The following is a 25313-nucleotide window of genomic DNA, read 5'->3' on the forward strand; positions in this document are numbered from 1 at the left end:
CTAGCAACAGGATCCTAGCAACAGCCACAACTCTCTGTCACCACAGCCTATCGGGGACTTTGATGCCTGATCAAATTCAAGCCAATGAGAATAGGGGGGACATGAGGAAAAGGGGATGATGCGTTTCTTCTTGTGGCTGGCCAGACAGACCCAAACATAATGGTGTATCTGGAGGGTTCTATACTGACAGACTGTGCTCCGAATATTCCCCATGTCTTTTCACAATTCTTTTCACAGTGGCTGAGAGTAATTTATTGTTTTAACTTATGTAAATGTATTCACTTTTATTCAATTCCAAACTCTTATCATCCAAGGACAGATTTTGCTCTCATTTAAAGTTAGTTAACCTTCATCTGGCCATTAATAGACTCAGAACTGTAGCCAGAGTGTCTGACTGTGTCTGCTCACATCAGAAAAGAGCCATTCTCTGAGCAATTTTCCTGTGTGTTTTTACAGACTCCAGTGTTGACAACAGGTATCTAATCCATCCATCCATCTATCTTATCTATCCATCCATCCATCCATCTATCTATATAAAAGACATGGCAACCTGAGGTAATAGATCACACACAGATCTTCCCTCAACCCAGCTTTGTTAGCATTTCACAGCAGGTGAGTTTGTGTCCCACCATGCCATAGCAGACATAGAGCCTGTATTTCCAACCTCGAAGCACCATCTCCCAAATCCTACAAATTTTAAACCACTAAAGCCTCATGTCTATTGAAATCTTGGTGCTCCTATGTAATTTGTATACAATTCAGCATTCATAAATCAGACATGCAGGTAGCTGTATGTATATTTGGCACATTATTGTACGTTTGGCTATTAGTGTATCTCTGCTCACTGGAGTATTTTACAGCCTAATTATACTGCTTAACCTTATCGTAAATCATGTCCTGAAGTATGGATCCCAACCCAGACAGGGCAGCCTGCTGAGTCATCTTTACTCTATTCTTTCCTCAAGTAACGCCTGACGGTTCTTAGATTGCTCATGGCCTCATCTCACCGGGATATATGTGTGTATGTGTGTGTGTGTCTGTTCATGTGTTGTTATGAGTATTTCTGGAAGGCCAAGAAGTGTTCACAGTGTGTACACACCGTTCTAAAACAAACATTCTAAAAGGAACTCCACCAATAACTTCCCTTAGTCTACGGGATGACTTCCTATGTCCTGCCACCTAGTATAGCATCAGTCAACCTTAGTTTAGTTGGTTATACTCATGATAACATAAGCGTGACCTATCACAACTGAGAAAGGGCCGTGAATGGTACATGAAAGACACTGGAGGGATACCTGCCATACCTCCTCAACACACTCTTAAACAATTTGCTGAGATGCCACGACGTATGTCGCTATTACTGAAAGGAGAAGATCAGTTGAAATAGAGGACACACGTGTGGATAATTAAACCATGCCAATACTGCCATCGATCACTGACCACATATTGCTACTGTAAACTCACAAATAAGATTGCACATTGAGAAACATTTGGCATTTGCTTGCTTTAAGTTTTATTTTTGTTGCTTTCAGAGAATTCACATTTTATTTTGCTTTCTGCATGCACATGGGGGATAAAAGCAATCCACTTAATCAGAGTACTGGCAAAGAATTTGATGAAAATAGTATAACTTATTTATTTTACTTGGGGGATTCAACAGATCCAAGCTCTGTTTTTCCTGGGAAAGTAACATTTGAGGGCCACAAAAGAAACTATATATGTTTCTTTTGTGTGAGAGTTCAGTTCTGTCAGGAGAAAAAAAACACTTCTAAACAGATTTGCTTTTCTACAATCTTTAATGCTGTTAAGTACTGTAGTCTTCCATGTCAATTAGCAAATCAATGTTGTCTTACGGAAGAAGTGTTTTTACATCCTTAGGTCTCATCATGTAATGATTACTTTGACCCTCAAAAAATCCTCCTTTTCACATACATCTCTCTTTGGGCTTCTCTTTCTCTAACTAGTTGAAAACCAAACAAATAAACTTGACAGTCCCATGTAATCTGGGTCTTCACAGGCATTCCAATACTACTTCTCCCACCTACATCCTTTTACAAACCAAAAAATATATATCTCTTCTAGGACAAAAGCAAAAAAAATCATTCATAATAAGTTAATTATGGCAAGTACAGAGCTTTTCTTTGCATGTGCTGTATAGCCTGAGTCTGAATCGAAATTAAATACAACATTACAGAAAACATACAGCCCCTCCTCTCCTCTAAAGTCGGACAAAGAATAGCAATGAGTGACCTGAGGTCTCCATTGAGGGCTGCATTAGGTTAATGAGAGCATGGTTGCATACACATTGAGAACAGGTGCCACGAAGAGGCAGGAAGACCTTGAGAAACTATAAAACGCCTGGCATACAGGATGAAGGGTGAGGTTTACACAACGCAGGGGTGAGGGACAGGAGGTGAGACATGGGACAGGGAACACAGACATATATGCTGGGACATCAGTATGTACACGTGGGGTATGGGACATGTCAATGCCACATTTTAGGACAACCATACTCCTCCAGGGAGGAGGAGGGGGGGGGGGTGCACAGTCCGGGTCGGAGCGACGGGAGCTTCTCAAAACCAGGCACCGATGTGAGGAACCAATCGGGGTGCTCGCTTCTTTATAGACTCCACCTCCTTTTGCCACAGTTTCTTCCTCTTGGTATCAATGTGTCCTTGGGAAAAATAGATTGATAAAAACATTTACCATGAGATAAATAATAACTCAAGTTTGCTTGATGTCTCTATGGAATCTCCACTTTAATCTTTAATCTCCACTAAAATGTAAATGTTTTCACAAGGATCCAAAGGAGACAAGAATAAATGTTTTCTATGGCAGGTTCAACTGTAGAGATGGAAACATATACACCATTACGGTAAGAGATGTAGAACCATTTAAACTTGAACCTTTTCAGATAAAGTTTTCATAATAAAAACCTTTCATTTTAGGCAGATTCCTTTTTGGCTACAAATGTCACCTTAAAATTTAGCACATTCCATATGTAAGTTTATTTGTAAGTATTGTATATATACAATACATTTAAATTAAAAAAGATTGTCTGGAACCTTTTTCTGAAACAGTGCAAATGTTCCTAAATCGCCTAAAGAAAACAAGTCTTTGTTCAAGTGCCACAACAAGTGAATTAACCAAAGAATTATGGCCCCACGTCAGGTCCGACCAAAACCCTCATTATAAAGTGAGGGGTGTGTGAAAGAGATAATTGCATGGCTTTTGTGTTTGACCCCATGACCCCCGTAAGAAAACAGAGGGTGACCTTTGACCTTTGGCCATTACCGGGAGAACAACAGAGGCATCTAATGAACATCTCAGTCATTTACATTTCTTCAGTGTTAACCTCAGCCGGTCCGACATGGCATGCTTTGTCATTAAGCCTTTGTACAACCATCAGATACAAAGGCAGACAATTAGCCAGCATTATTAAGGAGTTCGCTTTCTGTTTTTAGCTAAGCTTTGTCTGATTAAAAAATAATCCTTCAACACTACACTACCCACTGTTCCAGGATCATCCACTTTCAACAGATTTAAGCACTGCAAAGTTTTTGAGGCATGACTGTAAACTGAAACTATAACAACTTTAGGCTTAGAGCTTAAATGTAGAAACATACAAGTTTGAAGCCAGTGGAGTCCAAAACAATTGAGATAAATAAAACCATCCCTCTAACAACTGGACATTATGTAATGTAAACACATCTCTATTCATTTTGTTTTTGTTTTGTAGCCTACAGATGCCTGTGACAGTGGCGTGACCATGTAAACAAACACACAAAACGTCCTTTTCTGTGTCTACCACCATCTCTCTCACCACCACTGACTTCCTCATTACAGAAAATAGCCCTAATGTGGGGGACACACCTCTGGGGGTTGCCAGGCCGCGCTCCTCCTCATCCTCATGGGGGTTCTGGGGGGCGTTTCTCAGGTAGCGTTGCTGGGACGGGGCTCCAGGAAGGGTGTTCTGTCTGCAGCTGCGCTCCTCATTGTCCGGCACATCTACAGGGGTGTGGTCAAAGCAAGAGAGGGTAGGTTCAGCTGGGATGCGCACACGGGTACATGACATGTTCAGTCTGGATGTCCTGATTCATGCTGAGACAAAGGCCTGCATCCAGGTGTGTATGTGTGTGTGTGTGTGTATGTGTGAATATGAAAGCCTGTGACTGTTGTTCCAAGCGAGCTGTATTACCTTGCAACCTCCTTGACGGGAGCAAAACAATTAAAAATTGGAAAGAGATGCATCTATTATAACAAGTGCTTGTCAAACTGATGTACCCTCACTGAACAACAAAGAGGACAGAAATACTAGAAAGTTCAAACACCTCCTCAGGCTGCCCCCCCCCCCCCCCCCCGTATTTTCCATTCATATTTCATGTGGCTGCGCTTCATTGTGATTAGTCATGTAAATAAAATGAGATTTTGGTTATTCTTTTCTCTTGGTAATTTACATTTATATTGAATTAGCGGCAGCCGTGTGTGTGTGTGTGTGGATGTGTGTGTTGGAGTGGATGTGGTTAGGGATGGGTGATGGAGTGGGGGGAGGGGGGGCTTATTATCTTGCGAGATTATGGGCAGATTTCAACGCCATTGTGTTGTGTAATTAAGGGAACGCCGAAGAGAAGAAAGGGTCCAGATGCTCGCGTGCTGAACCTGCTCTCATTTAGAAGAGAAACCTGCCCCCACCTCAACACCACCCCACCCCCCCCCTCCACCTCCCGCACATGACATCTAATAGCCCAGCCTTTAACAAATCGCAAGCCATTAGTCACATATCAAAACCAGTGTTGGTGGGCAGGGAGACATACAGAGAGACCTGTTTGGAGTACAAGGTCACCTCGCATGCAGCGCTGCATGCTAACTGCTCCGGAGAAACTTGGCTGCAGGGTAATCCATGGAATATGTAATTATTAGTTTACACAGCCTGAAGCAAACTTGAATAATTAATTGACTGTTTACATTCCTAGACTTCATACTGAGGTGCCCCTTAGTGATGCCATCAATCAACAGTCTAATCAAGACTACTCGTTTTTAAAACAATTGAGTGGTCGTTTGTTTAAAGCTTAGGCGTCTGTATCATTTACTTCTTTTTTAGATACAATTGCCTCAGAAAACACACTCTGTCACTTCTTATCTTGCACAGAGCGATACTGCCTTGACTAGCACAAGCATTCCAGGTAATATACCTCCCTCTCTGTCTCCCTCTCTCTACTTCCTGACATTTCCCCTTTTTGCCTCCTAATAAGTCCATCCACCGAGCTGTCCAAGTCTGGTTTCACCATTCATCTGGTCCTAAGCCGAGTCACTTAAACTGTCCAACGCAACAGAGCAAAGACCATGGGGTCAAAGATGGCGAGTAGCCTATCAGCTGGTAGACTAACAAGCCCCTGACAGAGACAAAAGGATCACAATGACACTCCAGTTACATCTGAATGGCCATGTTATTACCATGAGTCATCCTTCGTGACCCTCGTAGATTTGTAGTCTAGGGGGCGACCGCAAGCACATTGTTATTTGTCAGAGTGGAATCCCTGAAATGGAGGATTGACACCACAGCGAGAATCCCTCTCAGAAGGCTAAACACAGGCCACTCAACATGGTTTACTCTTAGATGGGATTTACCCTGTCTCCTTCCAGTTTGGAAAACGTAGTACTAAAACGAATACACGTTTAATCCAAATTATTCCCCCTACAAAAATCCTGTTTGTGTGGGAGGAATTGGGTGAAAGTCTAAGCAATATGTTTCCATATCTATGAGGCTGTGTTCTTTTGTTTAAAGCCTCTGTTCTCCTGCAGATCAATATTGGTTTCTATTATGGTATTGTTACCTGGGTGATGAGACGGACGCCCCGCAGAGACATAAAATCCATTATCATTTAATTAATTTCAGCAAAACAATATCAAACAGCAATGTCGATAATTATTTGTATACTCATAAAGGAGGCTTTTTATTTCCCTGGATCAAATACTTAATTTGGCGAACAGAATGTTTGGCGATGAATTCATTTAGTCATTGTCTTGAGAGACATTGTATTGTGATTTGTCTGACTGACATCATGCACCTGACACACAGTCTCACATAAAAAAAACATACACATCATCTCACACACGCTCAAGAACAAAATAGACATCCCAGTTATATACATCAAAATCTACTAACCCTAATGTATTTAACAGTAATATGTCTGGGTCTGACAAATCACAAATTGCAAAGGTCTTTAAGGCACACGCACACACGCATACATTGTTTTTGGTTTGCTCGTAAACAACAACCCTAATCTGCTGACACCATTATCAATGCAAAAGGTGTATCTCTCCGTATCGCCCTCCCTCTCTCCATCAGGTTTGAATATAAACCTCGACCCTGGTGAGGTGCCGCCACTGCTGAAAGTGGAGATAACGCTGGTGTCCTTGTTCCGACACGGTCAGAGAACAGCTGGCTGTGCCCCGGTGTTAGCTAGCCTTATCTCCCACATCTTTCATAATGCAGCCAGCTCAGCCCAGCCCGGTAGCCCTAGGGCCTGTCAGCCTGATGTTATCCCAGAGATGGGCCTGCCTGCCTGCCTGCCTTGCCCACAGACGAGGATGGCATGGAGTGGAATTCAAACAGGATGCTGCCTTCTAGAAACAGAAAGTCCTTATGTGGCTTCGATGGCAAGAAATATAAATGTGCAATGTCATGATGGATGAGCGATATGTTATGTAAATATGTTATGTAGAACTATCTGGAAATAATGATTAATATAACCCTAATCATTTCTTCAAGGTGCTGCTTGGTTAACCTAAATCGTTTTCTCCCCAATATAGGGCCTACAGATTCCCATATTTGTATTTCTTGTTTACTTATTTATTGGCACAGACAACTGACTAATTAAGAGTCAATTTATTTACCTTTGATTACTGATGCTTATCATGTTTTACCCAAACTTGTTGAGTTTACAGCTAGGGCAGAAATTGCAACAATAGGCTATGCTTGAATATACCCATGTTTAGGGGGACTTGTCTGATATGTCGAGGTTAGAACCAATAATCAACTTCTAGGATTATGTCATTACCTCTGTGTGTGGATACACTGTCATCTAGTGGGCAGAATGCTGTATCTACACCCTGTGAATTACAATCAAAGTGTAAGACTTCTAAATGGTTACTGCCAGATGTGTGTTTAAGCGTACACTTGTTATTTTACACATCTAATCTAATAATATATTTGGCTATCATTAAGGGTATTAATTATTTGTTCAGATAACAAAACCGCAGTTACGTAAAATATGTTCTGTGAGAACTGCAATGCCTTTTTTTAGCCACCAGAGAGTCCTATGGTCTCACAGTAAAAATATCCTACAATTTACTTCACGTGAGGTGAATCATTCAACAAATACACTCAGCTGCTAGCTCTCACATAGCTGTGGGCACCACATTAGGCATGCCTTCTTTGCCTAAAAATTATTTCTTCCAAACAAATGTGTAATTCAGTAGATTTCTCTTTGAGGTTTAAATGTATGATGATGTTTTCAACTGCAGGGATGTGCAAATGATTATGTTGAGGTATGGCCTGACTCTTGTTACCTGCCTCTAGTTGCCACACATGATTTGGAAATGCCTATAGGCATCAGCACCGACACACACACAGACACACAAACACAACCACGGTCACCTTTGTCTACTTGCTGTGTAAGGACAGTGATACTGTGTTATCTACAACACAGTTAGCACATGATACTTCAAATCAACCTTCGATAAAAACTAAAAAACACAACAAAATCTAATCCTCCAATGGGTCTCACCTGGAGTGACCATTCTATGAAATACTTAAGTGTGGCTGACACATGTAATTGATACATACGGAATTCATGCCCTCTTTAAATGTAGCATTGTTTCTGGGGAAATAGACTGTTACTTGGTATTAACCACTATGCACAACTGTGCACCGAGTAGTTCCTAAAAATCCTACATTTACTATTAATACATTTTTTGTACATCACTTTGGATAAACGTGTCATGCTAACTGCATGTAAACGTCAACTGTTCTGAGGATTCTTTCTTCACTTCCCTTTTACCCAACTGTGACGGATTTCACCACTCCTTTCTCCTCGCTCCTGAAAATGCGCTGGGGCTTGTGAAAATAAACCAGACCCCTTCCAGCACATTCCACAGAACTTGTGTGCCAGAGATGGGTTGCGAACACACCCGCTCATAACCCATTCCCCCTGAGCTTCAGTGATCAGACAGCTGTATCCAGCTGAGCATTGTCTGAACACGGTAACACTAATGTGGCACCGTGGACATAAAGTGTCCCTGACAAGGCGCTTTATGGATGTTTGACTAGTGATCTTAGGCTTGCTGATACCAACTTGGGCCAACTGATTAAGAAATACACATAATTCCACAGAAAGGCTCATGGTTGACATGAATACAGCTGATATGAGCCCTAAACTGGCACAGCACTGCTCTGAGGGAAGGGTGTAGATCAAATCACGTTTCCTTTCGGAGTTAAGGCGCTATCAGAATTTGTACATATCAGTGGGTGTACTATCAAAACCTGGGAGGGCCTCAGGGAGCTACCAGACACGTGACACAGCAACAAAGGCACAGCCTCTCCTGTGTCTGTTTCTCTGTGTCTAAAAATGGTATACACTTTGCTGTCATTGACTTTTTAGATGAAACTGATTTCTATAATCCTTTTGTTGCACTAAAACCCAGTGAAAGCAAAACGTTCATGTTATCATAACAAGTCACAGCTGTCATAAATTAGTTGTCGCTTGACGGTTGCCGTTAGTAGCAAGTTAGCATGGACACACAGGTAAGTCATGTGGTGACAAGTGAGTTTCCAAGAGAAGCGGCAAGGTTGTTTCTGTGAGGCGGTGTGAGGTGTGCACAGGCAAGCACACACACAACAGGGAGTGTGTATGTGTGTGTGTGTGTGTGGGGGGGGGGGGGGGGGTGAGGGGGCACTCAAGCCAACACAAACATCACACAGACTTCAGTTACTGAAACAGCCCTTATAGGGTCAAATTTAAATTTATTGACCAAACTCCATGGGACATTACTTTCATTCTTGTTTTTTTTTATACAAAATACACAAAATCCCCTGTTTATCCATGTACTATATGTATATAATATTTATATAGAGATCATTTGTCTTCAACTCAATGGTTTGCAGTGATGGAACAGTTACAAGAATAGCATGAGCAGCCCAAACCGGGAACCATGCAGAGATGAATTAACACTCATCAAACAAAAGAAATTCACAAAATGCATATTAATAATGATATCAATTAACTAATTCATCTAGACTGTCATCTACAGGCATGGTCATGAGAGGTTAGAGAGGTTTTTTGTGAGAGTTACAAACATTACAGCAAGGTTTGAGAACCAACAGTTAAATTGATTTAATGAAACAAAGCAAACATAGCATGCTCAATTCAGTTGTCCATCTGACTGCGTATTTTTTCAAATCTAAAAGTCAAAATCCACCCATAAAACCTGCAATATTGCAGAAAAGAAAAATACATCTGCATTTATAAAAGAAAATACCATCATACATAGTATCAATAATAAACAAGAAAATAATCTTATCCTAGAAGAGAGATGGTCCCACAAACAAAAGGTTATCCAGAATAAATACACCCCTTGTGAACATCATTTTTACCCTCGTGAATAAAGAAAACAAAGAATGTTTCCAGGTTGAGAGAGACGCTTGTACTACGAGGTAAGACTAACTCGTGGTCTGTTACCGGGCCGCGGGGTTAGTGGATTTGTTTTCCTGGAGTGAGTATAAGTTTTCATTTGTTATTCAGTCTTAGCATCTGTTCCTTACCATTGATGGTTAGAGACTTCATCTCACCATCCTCTTCTACCTCCACCCTCTCCTGGCCATTCTCCACAATCCTGACACACACACACAAACACACAAAGAAACAGAAGAAAGAAACATGTTCACTCTCAAGGACACAAAGCATCTCTTTAAATGTACTTTCACGTGTAACATTCTTGCGGACGCTTTTATCCAAAGCAACATACAAATCCTACATGTAATAAGTGCATCAGATAATCCAGTAGTGGAAGTCCACAGTTCTAGCAGTATTACAGTGGTTATAGCCAAGGACGAAACAGTCAATACTGTTTAAAAAAAAAAAAAAAAAAAAAAATCTCAAATACAAGGCGCTGTACACTTGACACCCCTGCCTCGACACCTCCAGTCTCAGAGCTGGAAATGTGGGGGCTGCAGCCTACCGTTTTGTAGTGATCTTTCGGCCGTTGATGAACTTGGTGGAGGAGGACACGGAGCGGAAGTTGCCCATTCCCCCTCCACCCCCTCCGAAGGACGAGGAAGAGAAGGTGGCGAAGCCGCCGCCGCCCATCTGCCCGAAGGGAGAGAAACCTGGCGCTGTGGGCACACCAGCAACACAGTAAGCATGCATTCCCTCCCCAGCTGAATTCAAACATATCCAGTGCAAACTGCATTTTCACAGTTCAGTAAAGTTTTAATGCAATCAAAAATAAAATACTAATTCAAATACAAAGCAATTAGTATTTCAGTGTTTGGCGATGGAAAATGCCCACACCTGAGAAGCCGGCCCCAAAAGGTGGGAATCCCCCAAACCCATGGAAGAAAGGACCCCCAGTTCGACTCCGGCTCACCCCCCGCTGATGACTGCGCCCACCACCGAAGAAGTCATCGAAAGGATCATCTGTCGTTGTGAGACAGGCACAGGGAAACTACATGAAGGATGAAAAATGTCTGGAATGCACCGCACAAGACCAAAACCCCAAGACCAAAACAGAGGCAGAAAGGATGTTAAAAAAGCAGAACCTGGCTGGAGGCTGTTTCTGTGCCTTGGAATATTCCTAAAACTGGATGTGACCTTCCTCTGTTCCTGATGCTTTCCCCTGTGAACCCCCCTGTGGATACGTGGCTAATTGTGCTTTGATCTGGGTCAACTGAGCTGGATGAGGCTGGGCCTGCTGGGTGTGGCTCTCCTGCTGCCTGGGACACAGATCTACACGCTGCAGTGAACAAGCTAAGGACTGTCAGCATAGGCCTCCCAACGTCAAGCAAGCTTCTCTGTGCAAAGGGCAAGCTAACACACCCAGAGGTTAGGTCCTATCAATTCAGTCTTTGAACTGCCTTCATCAGCTTTAGATATCTATAACACACGCAGTGTACTGGAAATCAGAGCACGTTCAGTTGACTGTTTACTTCAGCTTGACTGGAATGAGGTCGGACTGGGTTGGAAATGCTTCAGTCCAAACCAGACTACAGCAGTGGAGGAGGCGGAAGGGTTTGTGTGTCTGTGTTTGTGTGTGCTGCTTGGACCCCAGTCAGCTGAAGCAGAAGTAAGTGACAGATCTTCAGCACCAGCTGGTGTGGTACTGACAGGAAATCCCTAGCCAAGCTTCATCTCCACTCAGTCGGAGCTATTAGGCTACATCCTCTACAAAAAAAACACCTGACCAACCACACAACAAACCACCAAACAGAAACCCACACCACAGACCTATTCAGATCAGGGTGGAAGCTAATTTGAGCTTGGATCAAAAACGGTGAAACGGAAGCCATGCATACACAGCTGAGCAAATAAGAATCAGTGAGTGGCACGATTAAGGCAGGACAACAGGAAGGAGGGAGGGAGGGAAGAAAGAGGACAGAGAGGAAGTAAGGAAGGGAGAAGGAAAGTGACTTAGAAAGGAAAAAGGAGAAGGAAGCAGGTAAGAATGACACATTATGAACTTGATGGAACCTGTCCGTAACACACATCCCAGGTATCCATAAAGGGCTTGGGTAGGCTTCATCTATCCAGCTAAACACATACAGTACAGTACTGCACCGACACCAGGGGAGACGAGCAGGTCCTATCATCTTACTGTCGGCTTTGAGGTTTGGCCGCGTGGTCGTTTGAAACATACTGTGCCAACTCAACCTGGTACAAAAACAACAACATCTGTGCTTGTGATTCACTTGTTTCGTTTTTCAGAAACTCGAGGATGTTTGATTACAAGCTTAGTCTGAGTCACACGACCAGTTTACACTCCGATAAAGGATAAAAAGAGAAATACTATTCTAAGATAAAGCAAAAGACTATTCTGACCATTTTTACGAGTGTCATTTTGGGAGTTTGTAGTCTAATGTAGACTCATTTTGTAGATAAAGGAGCGATGCACAAGCCCCCTGCTTGTTTCAAGACCAATTAACGAACATGAGTCAGTGAAGCTCAGGGCGTCTCTCACCATCACTCCCCAAGCAGAATTTGCACAAATACTGTAAGTGCTCACAAGTATTTGCCATGCTTTACATGTGCAACACACACAGACATTCACACACAAACACAAACACACACACACTCCCTGGCGTTGCTACAACTGCTCTTGTTTTAATACGGAAGCTATTTTTGAAAGCATTCCAGTTGAATGATGTAGGCCCTCATATCCGTCCTCTGTCTGTGTGTGGACTCCATATTTAGAGTGAACTATGGAGGCCTTGCTGTCATTCGCCGAGCAGATACAGGGTTCTCTACCCCAACCGACCCAAGCTAAACTCCTCTCATTACAATATGTCTGCCCTTTTAGCCAAGACAACAACACTGTGCTAACAACCTTGGCTTGCCATTTTACACTACCCACTACTGGCTAACATTAGAGCTAATGACCATGAAATCCAACTGCTTTTTCTTTCATGACTGCTGCCCTTTTGAGCTCAGCTCAAACCAATCCAATCAAGGAGCAGAGTAAACCAAAACTGGCCCTGTTCAGTTGAAGGGGGATTTAAATCCCGGTTGAATAAAGTGAAGGTGGTGGCCAAATCGAGACAGTTGGCGACATCTTCCTTGGCCCTCTGAGTTTAGTAATGACCTCCTGCGGTGGTAGGGGTCAGAATGCCCAGAGATGCACAATGCAGTGGAAGAAGGATTAGTGAAAGGCTGTTTGGGTTTAGGCCTTTTTTTTCTCATAAAGGATAGAGAGGGAGAGAGCGGGAGAAGGAGAGAGGGAGGGAGAGGAGAAAAAGATGGTGAGAGAGGGATTGAGAGAGAGGGGGAGAGAGAGGAGGAAAGAGGGAGAGTTGAATCATGGGAGGGCTGGAGCATTTACAATCGAATTGAAAAATGAATTATAAGATGACATGGGTGAAGATTTTATTTGAGCGGGGAGGGGGGGGGGGTGTACAGCATGCATCTCTCTGTCTCTATCAACAAAACATGTTTGCTGCTTTTCTTTAATCCATTACAGCCTATTTGATGCTGATTTATTATGCGAAGAAAACAACAGCAATTAGTGTTGTGAGGTCTGCCCCATCTTTTGCCCGAAAACCAAGGCTTTACTTCAAAAGTCAACATCAGTACCGTACAACTACAGTTCAACAGGATATCAAATATGCAATGCACATCTATAAACTATTTAGAAGCAACTCAAAGTGAAATAGTTCACTGAAGGATACTTTCGCCTTTTTAGCTCTCCAATCTTCAATCTGTTTCTATCAACTGTCTCCCCTCTACACCATCGCTCTAGGCCTTTGCTCTCTCTCTCTCTCTCTCTCGCTCTCACTCTCACTCACTCTCTCCACTCTAGGATAAAGGAAATTCCCCCAGAGTGCATCTGAGAGTAACCCACTGCTTTATCCTCGAAAGGGTGGGAAGACCTACTCACCGAAGAAATTGGCAAATGGATCTCGACCACCGAAGAATTCCCTAAACACATCCTCTGGGTTACGGAATGTGAACTCGCCGCCAAAGTGGTCTCCGTTGTGATAATGCCCTCCTGTGAAAAAACGGAGACCAAATTACCCTCTTATAGGAATAAACATCTTCAGATATGTATTTGATCATAAATTAATGTGAAAATTCATCTTAATTTGAAATATATTAAGATGTTTCTACCCTGAAAATACACTACAACGGTAATGCCTATGATGGCCAAAGACAGTAGAACTTATTTCCAGCATGTAGTGTAGCATTTGTACATAATGGTCAAAAGATATTGGATCTATTCTGCATGTACTGTGGAGGCAGAACACCACCAGTACATATACAAGGAATCATACACAAATGTCAAAATACCTCCTCCTCCATTTCCAGCTAACCCTTCTTTACCATACCGGTCATACAGGTCCCTCTTGTTTTCTAAAGAAAAAAGGAAGAAAATGAGATTACCAACTGATTGATTTCAGGATTACATTTATCTCAGAGAAAGTGCTGCTCTGAAAACACCTTTTTTGTCTTTACTTTATTTATGGTAACATGCTGGCATGAATATGGATGATTCAATCAGACCAAATCTCCTTTGCTCTAGATTAAACTGAGATATGTTCGTAATCACTCAAATTAAGTATTTTTCAGTCAGTCACTCTTTTTATAGAGTGGGTTAATAGACTGTTTGTCATTCAAGCCTAAGGATTTTGAATGCAGATGTGTTATTGTTAAAACTTAAATGTGCACAAATTCACTTTTTAATATACCAAGAATTGACAAAGTATAAATTGCAAAGGAGATGAATGACTTGAGGCCTTGCATACAGAGACCCCATTGAAGCAGCTAATGTTCAAGCGTCCATTTGGCACAAACAATCATCACATTGTGCCCTTTAAAAAACGTTTTTTTTTTTTTTTTTTTTGCTACTGTTGCTGTGTGAACTACACATAACAACAACAAAAAAGTACTTTAACAATCTCTGTTGTGCTTTAACCAGAGTGCCTTCTTTAAGTTCCTTTTTGAAGGCAAACAAACATCCACAGAGAGTGAGCTCTAGTAGGGATGTGGACCAATCAGCAGCAGATGCACATGACTCATCATATGTTTGGCTTTACAACCAACCTAAAACACATAAAGCCGGTAACTAATAAAGGACAAGCCAAACAACATAGCTTGTATGGCATGCAAAGGGTTCACCTTCATGTGAGCATGATACACAGAGCCTCTCCTACCGTCTGACAGCACCTCGTATGCCTCTGACAGCTCTTTGAACTTCCGCTCTGCGTCCTCCTTGTTGTCTGGGTTCTTGTCTGGGTGCCACTTCAGCGCAAGTTTCCTGTAGCTGAGGAAAACACAAATACGAACAATATTTCAACTGTAAGAGACACACGGAGATGCCTAAAAGGCAGAAGGGCTAAATGTCACCATCTTAAAACATCATTTACAGTCAATTTAAGATAAATAGGTCCAGTAGATTAGTTGAAAAAATTGATTTTGTTGATTTAGTTGATAAAGTATATTCGTGAAGTTTGAGCGGATGTCGTGTAATTCACAACCAAATGAACCTCTATAGAGTTTTTTCACGTATGAAATAATCACTCATCCTTTCAAATATTGTATGTTGTCCTTAACACTTTCACACTGAGAACATTTTTCTCAGATACTTGATCTCAGAGAAGGGGTGTCCTCAACTGTCATGTGCCATGCTAAGTAGAGCGAGACACATAAATGGTTTCTTTTTTAAGGATAGCAACAACACATAACTCATTAACTCCTGCTGTTAACACAAACAGAGACACACATACATTTATGACACACATGTTCTTGTCGCACATGCTCACACACACGCACACACACACACACACACACAATACAAGGAAGAAACCTGCTCATACACACAAAAAAGGCATGCACACAATTACAGGTAGAAACGAATCTACACTCTACACACACAATACACCCCACAAAGGAGGTCTCAACTTCATTGACATGATGTCCAAGCCGGAGTGGGTGGGACCAGCTGAATCAGCTGTTTCTCTAAGCCTGGCAGCGGTGATGGTTTAAACTGGTTGAAACAATTTTAACTCAATAGCCTCAGTAGTTAACAATCTAAACAGTCAATAGTGTCTATTGAAACAGGGGCTCTAGGTGACCAGTCTATGGTCAATGGACTCTTTTGACTCTTTAGTTGGGAGTCCACAGAAAAATGAGCTGATAAGCAAGCTATTGCTGTCCGTGCATTGCCTGTTTTCACAGGAAAGCAGCAAACTTCATCAACAGTCTAAATGTCATTATAGAAAAAAAGAATATTACGCAGGGTATTTACAAAGGACCCTTTTTATGAATTATTGAGGTCATAGAAGTAATAAAAGTGAACACAGAAATATCCAACAGCACAGCTAGCCTCCTGTGAACTTTGTGTTGACAACACTCACAATACTGCCTCTCAGTTTTCAACAATCACAATCCAACAAGTTATTGACACTTTCGCAAAAGTTCATATTACAGTTTTCAACACTGACAATATTTTCTAACAAAGTTAGCATCCTGCAATACTACCTAAGACAGTCATCAACCCTTTCACAAAATTCCTCAACATTATTTAAAACTATGCTGGGGAGTTTTCTGAAAGCCTGTGTTCTGCACCTCTCTTTCACCAACTGTCTTCTGGGAGTTTTTCATTGTCTTATTGAGGGCTAAAAGGGCTATACAAATACAATTTGATTTGATGATTTGATTTGTGAAAGGGCTCCTTACTCTTGTTAGGTAGTATTGTGAAAATGTTGAGAATTGCTACCAAAGCTACCCAACAGTTCTGAAGATCTTTGCAATGCTACCTAACACACAACGTGTCACTCCTCAGGTCCTCCAAGCACAAAAAGAATTTCATGGGAGCGAGCCCTGACTTGGTCTCCAAGCTTAGCGTCTGTTTGCTGGCGTTACAGGACAGTATTTGACAGACAGACTGTTACAGCAGGGCTCTCAAAAGGTTACTGGAAGAAGAGTGGAAACTTCTCTGCATTGTGGCCTCTTCCCCCCCCCCTACGTACAAGCTGCTATGGGGAGTGAGGGGTGGAGGTGATATAATTAGCCTATTACATCCCTCTGAGTGGCCCACGTTTCCAACGACAACACTCATATATAAATAGCGGGGAGGTGATGGGGTTGGTACTCACGCTTTTTTAATGTCCTCCTGCGACGCATTTTTGTGGACTCCTAAGATGTGGTAGTACTCCACCATGGTCTCGTCTGTGTGTGACAGTGTGTGTCAGTGTATGTCAGTGTACGTGTTGAAGGTTACGGTCCTCTGAATGGCCTAGAGTCTCTGTGGAGGGAGGGAGGGAGGGAGGGAGAGAGATAGGGAGACAGAGAGAGAGAAAGAGAGAGTTGAAATGTACATATAACTGTACATATAACTTTAACACTCCCTTACAGAGAATCTACCTTTAAAAGTTGTAGAAAAGCAACCAAATGAGTTTGCCCACCTGTTAAATCAATGCATGCAATATGCCACTAGAAGAGCACAACAGCTTCGCTATAGGCATCACTTATGAATATCTGTTTGTTTGTACGACATATAACTCAACAATACAAAAGTTGGAGAGTGTTTTAACTATTTGGGTGTTTTATTAGCACTCAATTGAACACTGCACTTTCACCACACTCCTCAATGCAGGAGGGCAGCCAGACATCAGCAATAAACACTAAGGCATCTGAACTGTTCAAATTCAATTAAATCAAACCAAACTCAAGCCTTTTTTTTTTTACAGGCAAAGTCAAACTGTTACAGCCTGACCAACATGTTGACAAGTCAGACTTGTTTCCACAGTCAGCTACCTGCATCGGCACATTATCAGCACACTGGGATGACAAAACAGGCCCATCACAGACTGAGATTAGCTCTGTGACATTGCACAGTATGCAGCCCCTCTCACACATCCCAAAAGGACACATGGAAGAATAGCTAGTTAGCTCAAATCCAGTTATACTAAAAACACACAGGGACAAACCCTTTCAGACTTTGAAGAGTGGACCCTCAGCAGTCTGCATTCAAACTGGCAGACAGCTGCTAGTCAGATTATTGTGTTAGCAATGGTGTAAAATGGCTGGAAAAGCTAACGCTAAAAGTGGGAAGCTAAACCAAGAGTAATACGTGATGGATTAAATATGGCCACATGGGGGGGGGGGGGGGGGGGGGGGGGGGCAGGCTGCCAGCTCAGGAAAGGCTTATGGGGGGGGGGGGGGGTAACACTACTGCTAAACATCTGCTCTGCCAGGTGAAACAACGGACACGTTTATGGCAGAGCAGAAGCAGAATGACCTCAATCTTTTCATGTCCAAATGTGGACGGTTGTTTTTGCATTCTTTTTTGGCAATATATAGGGCAGTACATTTAAAAGAAAGAACATTCAAGTGATCACTATAACTCTAACTTTACCAGACAAAGTTTCTTCCAGCACACTACTATGACACGTTACGGCACTGTCACATCATGTCACAAAACACCATGTTTGAGCATTGGTAGGATTACAGTTGTGGTGGTCATATAAATGTCCCCTTTGTTAAGGCTTTTCACAAACCATAGATCACCAAATAAAGGATAGTACAAACACAGTATCTGATCAGTTTGAGTTATCTTTCATCCCCTCTAAGAAAAACAAATTATTCAGTGTCTGTGTTAAGGTCAAGGTCTGATGCCGACCAGCCAATGTTACCCTGCTGAACACTCAGCCCTGCTTCTGCCTAAAGTAGAGCAAAAAAGACGGCAAAGAACGTGGGAGATAAGAGGAGTGATAATAGAAAGAAACACACAAAGACAGACAGAGACAGGGAAGGAGAGAGAGACATAAAGAAAGAGACAGGGGAGAGAGAGACATATAGAAAGAGACAGGGGAGAGAGAGAGACATATAGAAAGAGACAGGGGAGAGAGAGACATAGAAAGACACAGGGGAGAGAGAGACATATAGAAAGAGACAGGGGAGAGAGAGACATATAGAAAGAGACAGCGGAGAGAGAGACATATAGAAAGAGACAGGGGAGAGAGAGACATATAGAAAGAGACAGGGGAGAGAGAGACATATAGAAAGAGACAGCGGAGAGAGAGACATATAGAAAGAGACAGGGGAGAGAGAGACATATAGAAAGAGACAGCGGAGAGAGAGACATATAGAAAGAGACAGGGGAGAGAGAGACATATAGAAAGAGACAGGGGAGAGAGAGACATATAGAAAGAGACAGGGGAGAGAGAGACATATAGAAAGAGACAGGGGAGAGAGAGACATATAGAAAGAGACAGGGGAGAGAGAGACATATAGAAAGAGACAGCGGAGAGAGAGAGACATAAAGAAAGAGACAGGGAAGGAGAGAGGCAGGCCGAAGGTGACACACACAGTAAGAGACACCATAGACCAGATCTGTTTACCGATAAATCAACGCAGGCGAGGCTCTCATTCTGGAGATGACCTTAAAACAAGAAACCACTCTGTCTACACAGACAACAGCACAGGCTAACTCCATATTCAGAACAGCAAAACTGGTAAGAACGAGTGGAACATGATGACTCCACTCTACCCTTATCTTCAAAAAAACTTAAAAGCACAGTTAAGCCTCTTTAACACACAAGCTAACTATAACTATTACTTGAGTTGACGCCAACATCCAAATAACAAAGTGGCTAACCATCTAGCCTACATCTAAGGTAAAGGTATTTTACTCTGTGTTGTAAAAACAAACCTCGTCTCAGTCCACAAATAAGCTGTCTACGTAAAATATTATAACAGAACAAATAGTCAATATACCTATGTGATGTAAACAAATGAAATAAATCGCAAGCAAATAGTTACCAGTTCCACAGGGACTCCAGTTGGATCTTGTTTGATTGCTATTTTTAACCCCAGTGCCCTTTTCTGTTAGAGCGTATGTATGGGGGAATGGGACATGGGCAAACACTTGCCTTATGCCACTCCTGTTGGCACAGGAAGCCCCTGGCTGCCCTGGTCAGTGTCTTTGTCTCCCAGGGGCAATTTATCAACTTCACTTTCTGACTCTCCACACACCCCCTTTGCTCCCTCCCTCTCTCCCTTCCTTTCCTTTCTCTCAATCTCTCTTGCTCTCTGTTTCTATAACATACACACTCACACACACTCTAGTTTCCCCATCTCGTTTTTGTTCTCTCTTTCTTTCTTCTCACTCTTACCCTCTCTGTTTTGTATCCTCCCTTCTCTCCCTGTCCTAACAGATCGTACAGTAGCTTTGCTCAGAGCACCCAAACGAGAGCAGATGTGTTCCAAGCACAGACCCATCTCTCCATTGGTTTTCTATCTTTTTTCTCCAACGTCTACCAACGACCCCCCTGTCTTGACTCGTGCAGTCCTGTATGTTCCCTCTCCTCTCACTCAGCCGTGACTGAGCCATCTCCCGCCCTGCAGCACTTTAAGAATCATATCATGGATGAGGCTAGTGTCTGTGTGTTGGTGCTGGTGGCCGTCGGAGAGAGCGTGTCGGGGATCGAGACACAGCGAGTACAAACAATGTGTGTGTATGTATTTGCGTGGGCGGACACGGCTGCTTGAATCCCAATCTGCTCAGCATGAAACGTGTCACAGTGTGAGCAGGAAATGTGGGTCAATCAATCCCACAATCCCTCAGAAACAGTGAACGTCACAGCACGGTCTAACATTGACTCGCAACTGCGTATGACAGCAGAACAGCTAAGTGTCAATGCAATTTATCTAGGTCAGTCACCCACTTACTACAATGTTTACATTTTACAATGCCAGGGAATACAGGCTCAGATCTACATGGCAGGTCCATAACTGATCAATCAATGCAGGCAATATAGCCATATTGTCCATGCCAGCGGATTCCCAATACACACAGAATGATTGAATTACAAACAGTTGGTGTGACCTTGATGTGAACGGATGCTTATAGGAAAGTGTGATAGCCAATGTTAAAGGAGGCATTATGGATTACCTTGAAACAGCATATGATTCAATTTCCCATATTATTAATAAGTATGTTTATAATTAGTAAGAGGCTACTTAGAATTTCAGTGTCCCATGTATGCACATGTATGCTAGTTCATATGACCATATACTAACTTGAACAGCAGTTTAACTTGATCACATCCTACAGTAAAATAGCTTTCCTTTATTGTTTGGTCTTAGAAGGAAGAGTTAACAGCATACCCATGGGAAATCCAACAACTGGGTGATTGTGGGAGAAAGTGAGAACCTCTGGCTTAATAAGAAAGTGAGTCAAGATTTGCTAAAGAGGCTTGATAAAAGAAGCTGACAGAAGGGTCAAGACCTAGTGTTTCTGGTATGAAAGCCCACCAGGAACCCATGCAGAAGATGTTAACTGCATGTTAACGTTAGACAGCCTGACCTGCCTGAGACTAGACAGCCATATGTTTGATTGGAGATGTTGGTCGGCCTATCATGATGTCTTCATAACCAACCACAAAAGGAGGACTGGCCAAAGTGTATCAGAACGTTTGGATACATCAAATTTAACTGAAGCTTTATTTAACTCTAGTCTGTAACTGACATTTACAGAGCATGCGTTTACTCAAAAAACAGCACGCGGTCTTAGAGTTACGGTCAAGTCCTATCATGTCTCAGGATCGGGGATGCCCTACCCTGTTTCTGGAGATCTACTCTTCCATTGGTTAGTGGCTGTAATTAAAGAGGTAAAAATGCTGACACACATTAATCAACCAGCTCATAATTAGGTTTTTACTGCACTAAGGTAGCATTGTACATTAACAGTCTGGGCAGTAGTTCTCTAGAAACAGGTTTAGGCAGGTTATTTTGAGTGACGTAAATGCTACAGCATTGTGTTGAGTGTCTGACTTTTGGTCATTGCTTGTTAGGTTATCTAGACTAGTGCTTTTGTGAATTCATGAGCTCCATTTCAATGGAATCTATACAGATTTTGTTGAAGACCTATCATGGTTTCTGTGAGACTAGGCTAATCCTCATCACCACATCTTGATGAAGAGGAAAACAGACGCTCTGTCAGTGTAAGTTAGCAACTCAAAAGGTCCGATGGCCAGAGGCAGGCTGGAGGAAAATGTTGACTCACCTTGTCAGCAAAGTAGCCTACGTTTTTTTGTATTGAACTGTATGAACAGAGCTAAATGAAAGTAGACCTCAGTGAAATCAAATCTGTTTTATGAGAGACTGAAGCATCTTGGCATAACAGACCATTCACTACTTATTTCAGTCATATGATAAGTGTGTGGAATAAACACAGACACACACAGACACACACAGACAACCACAGACACACACACACACAATCCTACTGTTTTCTGTGTGCCCATGTTTGAGGTCTTTCCAGGGAAGAGTGTGTCTGTGTATGCCATGGAACTAATGAACCATGCAATGATTCTGGCATTAGTCTGAATTGAATTTTGGTCTATACTGCCTCGGTATAACCTACCAACAGCACCTGCTGCCATGAGAAAAATAGCTTGTGCCACAGCAACAATAAATACCTGTTCAAAACATAATTAATATTTTTACATGCATACAATGTTTACATGCATCTTCTGTTGAGAATGGTGCACTACACTGCTATACATTTCAGTTATGTCAGTGCAGTGTAATACCATTACATGTCAATATAGGCAGAATGCACTTTAAGTTGTCTGTTCTGGACAACTGGTCCAGAACAGTGAGAATGCAGTTTGTCCCTGGATGCAACACAATGGACAGTGTGTGATTAGTGTAAGATTAGCGTAGCCATGCTGTAAAGTCACCATGAGCCCTGAGGAATCCAGGCATCCTCATGGTTGTGCCTGTCCTGTTGTGAGACATGTTTCACCTTCATATCTATGGGTGAGTTCAAATTACTTTGAATTCCACTCTGTCTTTTTAATCTAATTACATCACAAAAGGTATACCAACCATAATACACATTTTGTGACAAAGTTCAAAGAGCAAAATGCCATGATATTTTAGATAAGTTGGTAGATCTTAGTATGTTTTTTGTGTGCTTTAAAAACGGAATTGAAGTCTAATCAATCATGAAAAGTAGGCGATTTTAGGCCCTGACAACATCTGAAATTGAAAGAAAGTTTCAGAAAGTTCCAGAAGTCCTGGTCCTTTCCAATAGGCTAGCTCAGCGGTTGACACTGAGTTTGACGTTGTTCTTTCAGTTCTACAGTAGCGGATCTTTCTAGAAATCACCTGAAGACAGCATCCATTTTCAGTACGATACAAATTTAGCTTTAGACCTGTCAGACAACATTGTAATTTGTGTCTCATATTTACACCCCCAAAATATGTTTGTTATTTTGTCCACACATTTGTACAAAATAGCCTGATTGTAAAGATATTTACACCGATTACAATATGTCCCCGCACTTTTTAAGATCCTAGCATTGGGGTAACTTGAGTGACACAACAACAAGGTTGCGACATTGAACCATTATGCGCGCATCACCACATTGCATGGTGGACTATGCGATGCTGACAGGGGATGCCAAGGTGGGTTTTCACGCTCTGACACAGCCATCGCACAAAAAATATTGTACAGTAATGTACAATATTGTGTACAGTAAAAGCCTACACTCACCCGTCCAGTTCAGATGTATCCTTCTCTTCCTTAGTCTGCCGTCAGAATTTTGTGTTGTATTTTGTGGGCTACTCACGAAGGTTTTGTTTTAACCGACCTCTCCACTCTATTTTTGCGTATCCGGAAATACTGCTGGTGCTCGGACTCCTTAAAGCACGGTTTCGAAAGTGCGACAACTGTGGACCTTCACAGAGCTGCACACGGATTAATAGATGTGCGGAAGCCAAGAGACTATCCAGACTCATGTGGGAGCTGCGCACGATCATAGCGCAAGTGGTTAAAACTCTATTCTAAATGGTTCTACACAATGTCACCCCGTTTCTTCCTTCTTTGCAGATTTACTGTAGGCTAGATTTTTTGTGCAGGATATTTTTAAACGGTTTCTATGGTCTTCGGTTGTTTCATGTTGGCCTACTTTTGTAGCATTAGAAAATTTATGGTGAGATTCGATCATTCCAGACAATATTTGCTTAAATACGCCACCTGCTGTTTTGAAGACCTTACTTGCAAGGAATTACTTCCAGTGAAACCATCTGGACACTGAACATGAGATCGACGTCGATAAAGAATCAAATCCAGGCTCATTACATTATAAATTAATACCTAAAGAATAAAAGCTTAGTCTACATGTCCACATATAAATGAGTCAATGGGTTTAAATGTATAATTTGGCGCACGAGTGTGACATGGCATGTGTGCGTCTGAGTAGCCTACCATCAAGTAATAAAAGTTTGTATGTGTGTTTTGGGTGTTGGATAACGTTAGGATCAACGATGTCACCAATAAAGAGAAGCATAGCACAACGTAGGCTATTGACACAAGTATTCTAAACTACATGCAGCATACTGTGACAAGGACAGATTGAATAGACCTTGAGCGAGATCAACGTAAATGTCGTGAATGATTTGCATAGCCCACAAAAAAGGTATGCAGACACTCGCTCACCGTGTACTGCGCACATGAAGCCACCTTTTACATGTAGGCCAATTCAAACGATATACTGTACAATATAATGTAAAAATTAACCTAAGTTTGCATCGTCCAGCAGTCCGGTCCCAAAACAGTGACTCATGTCACGTGGACTCATTTCAATTTTTTTATATTCTAAGACGCCACAACATGGCATCCGTTCTTATAGGCCTACATATTTTAGTATAAAGGCACATAACACAAATGTCGCATACTGTTTATTATAGCCTATATATCCAGCATATTATTGAAAGACATGCTAGTACCCGCATCAGAACACTGATTGCTAAGCCTAATTCCAGTCGGTGTCCCGATTGCGTGGAATTTTATAATACATCTGAGAATGCAAGCGCTACCAGCTATCTATCGCGCTGTCCATGGTTGGGCAGCCTTGGTCTGAGAAACGCCTCGACTAAACTGTGGCCAGCAGATTTGTTCATGTGTAAAAGTTAGTAATATTTTATAGAGATTCTGCGCACGCGTAGTTCTATGGTCTACCTCGTAAGGAAGCTCTTCCGGGCTCAAAGCAGCAAATAGCGGGAGAGTTGTCTCAACATTTGCATAATCTCCCCTATATAGTGTGGGTGCGCTCGGACGGTCCTCATTCTTTGAAGACTGTCAACGACATTGCTACGATGCCAGAGCCAGCTAAACCCGCGCCCAAGAAGGGTTCCAAGAAAGCAGTCTCAAAGACCACTGCAAAGGGCGGAAAGAAGCGCAGAAAGTCGAGGAAGGAAAGTTACGCCATCTACGTGTACAAAGTCCTGAAACAGGTTCACCCCGACACTGGTATCTCTTCTAAGGCCATGGGAATCATGAATTCCTTTGTGAACGATATCTTTGAGCGCATTGCCGGTGAGTCCTCTCGTCTGGCTCACTACAACAAGCGTTCTACCATCACCTCCAGAGAGATCCAGACCGCCGTGCGCTTACTCCTCCCCGGCGAACTGGCCAAACACGCTGTGTCCGAGGGTACCAAGGCAGTGACCAAGTACACCAGTTCCAAGTGAAGAGGCTTAATTGTATGCCGACTGAAATAAATCCAAGGCTCTTTTAAGAGCCACCCATCA

At 42.3% G+C, this 25313-nt stretch overlaps 2 protein-coding genes across 4 annotated transcripts; one reads left to right on the forward strand and one right to left on the reverse strand.

The window, feature by feature from the left end:
* Nucleotides 1-1485: 1485 nt before the first annotated feature.
* On the reverse strand, nt 1486-23489 carry dnajb6b (DnaJ heat shock protein family (Hsp40) member B6b). Of its 3 annotated transcripts, none has more exons than XM_084702989.1 (10): nt 23275-23486; nt 16865-17013; nt 14921-15030; nt 14058-14120; nt 13648-13758; nt 10572-10697; nt 10240-10393; nt 9824-9894; nt 3874-4008; nt 1486-2674 (listed from the first exon to the last, which is right to left on the reverse strand). In XM_084702989.1, exons 2-10 carry the CDS (start codon nt 16927-16929, stop codon nt 2574-2576), a joined length of 936 nt encoding a protein of 311 aa, XP_084559115.1. In that variant the 5' UTR covers nt 16930-17013; nt 23275-23486; the 3' UTR covers nt 1486-2573. The 3 variants fall into 3 exon arrangements, with proteins under 3 accessions (XP_084559115.1, XP_084559116.1, XP_084559117.1); XM_084702990.1 differs by lacking the exon at nt 23275-23486 and adding an exon at nt 19533-19689; XM_084702991.1 differs by lacking the exon at nt 10572-10697 and having other exon boundaries at nt 23275-23489.
* Nucleotides 23490-24797: 1308 nt separating this feature from the next.
* On the forward strand, nt 24798-25313 carry LOC146275026 (histone H2B-like). Its single transcript, XM_084703162.1, has one exon. The coding sequence runs from the start codon at nt 24879-24881 to the stop codon at nt 25251-25253; it is 375 nt and encodes a 124-aa protein (XP_084559288.1). The 5' UTR covers nt 24798-24878; the 3' UTR covers nt 25254-25313.

Source organism: Hypomesus nipponensis, chromosome 8, assembly GCF_054491055.1.
Source record: "Hypomesus nipponensis isolate SF chromosome 8, ASM5449105v1, whole genome shotgun sequence".
Taxonomy (NCBI): Eukaryota; Metazoa; Chordata; class Actinopteri; order Osmeriformes; family Osmeridae; genus Hypomesus; species Hypomesus nipponensis.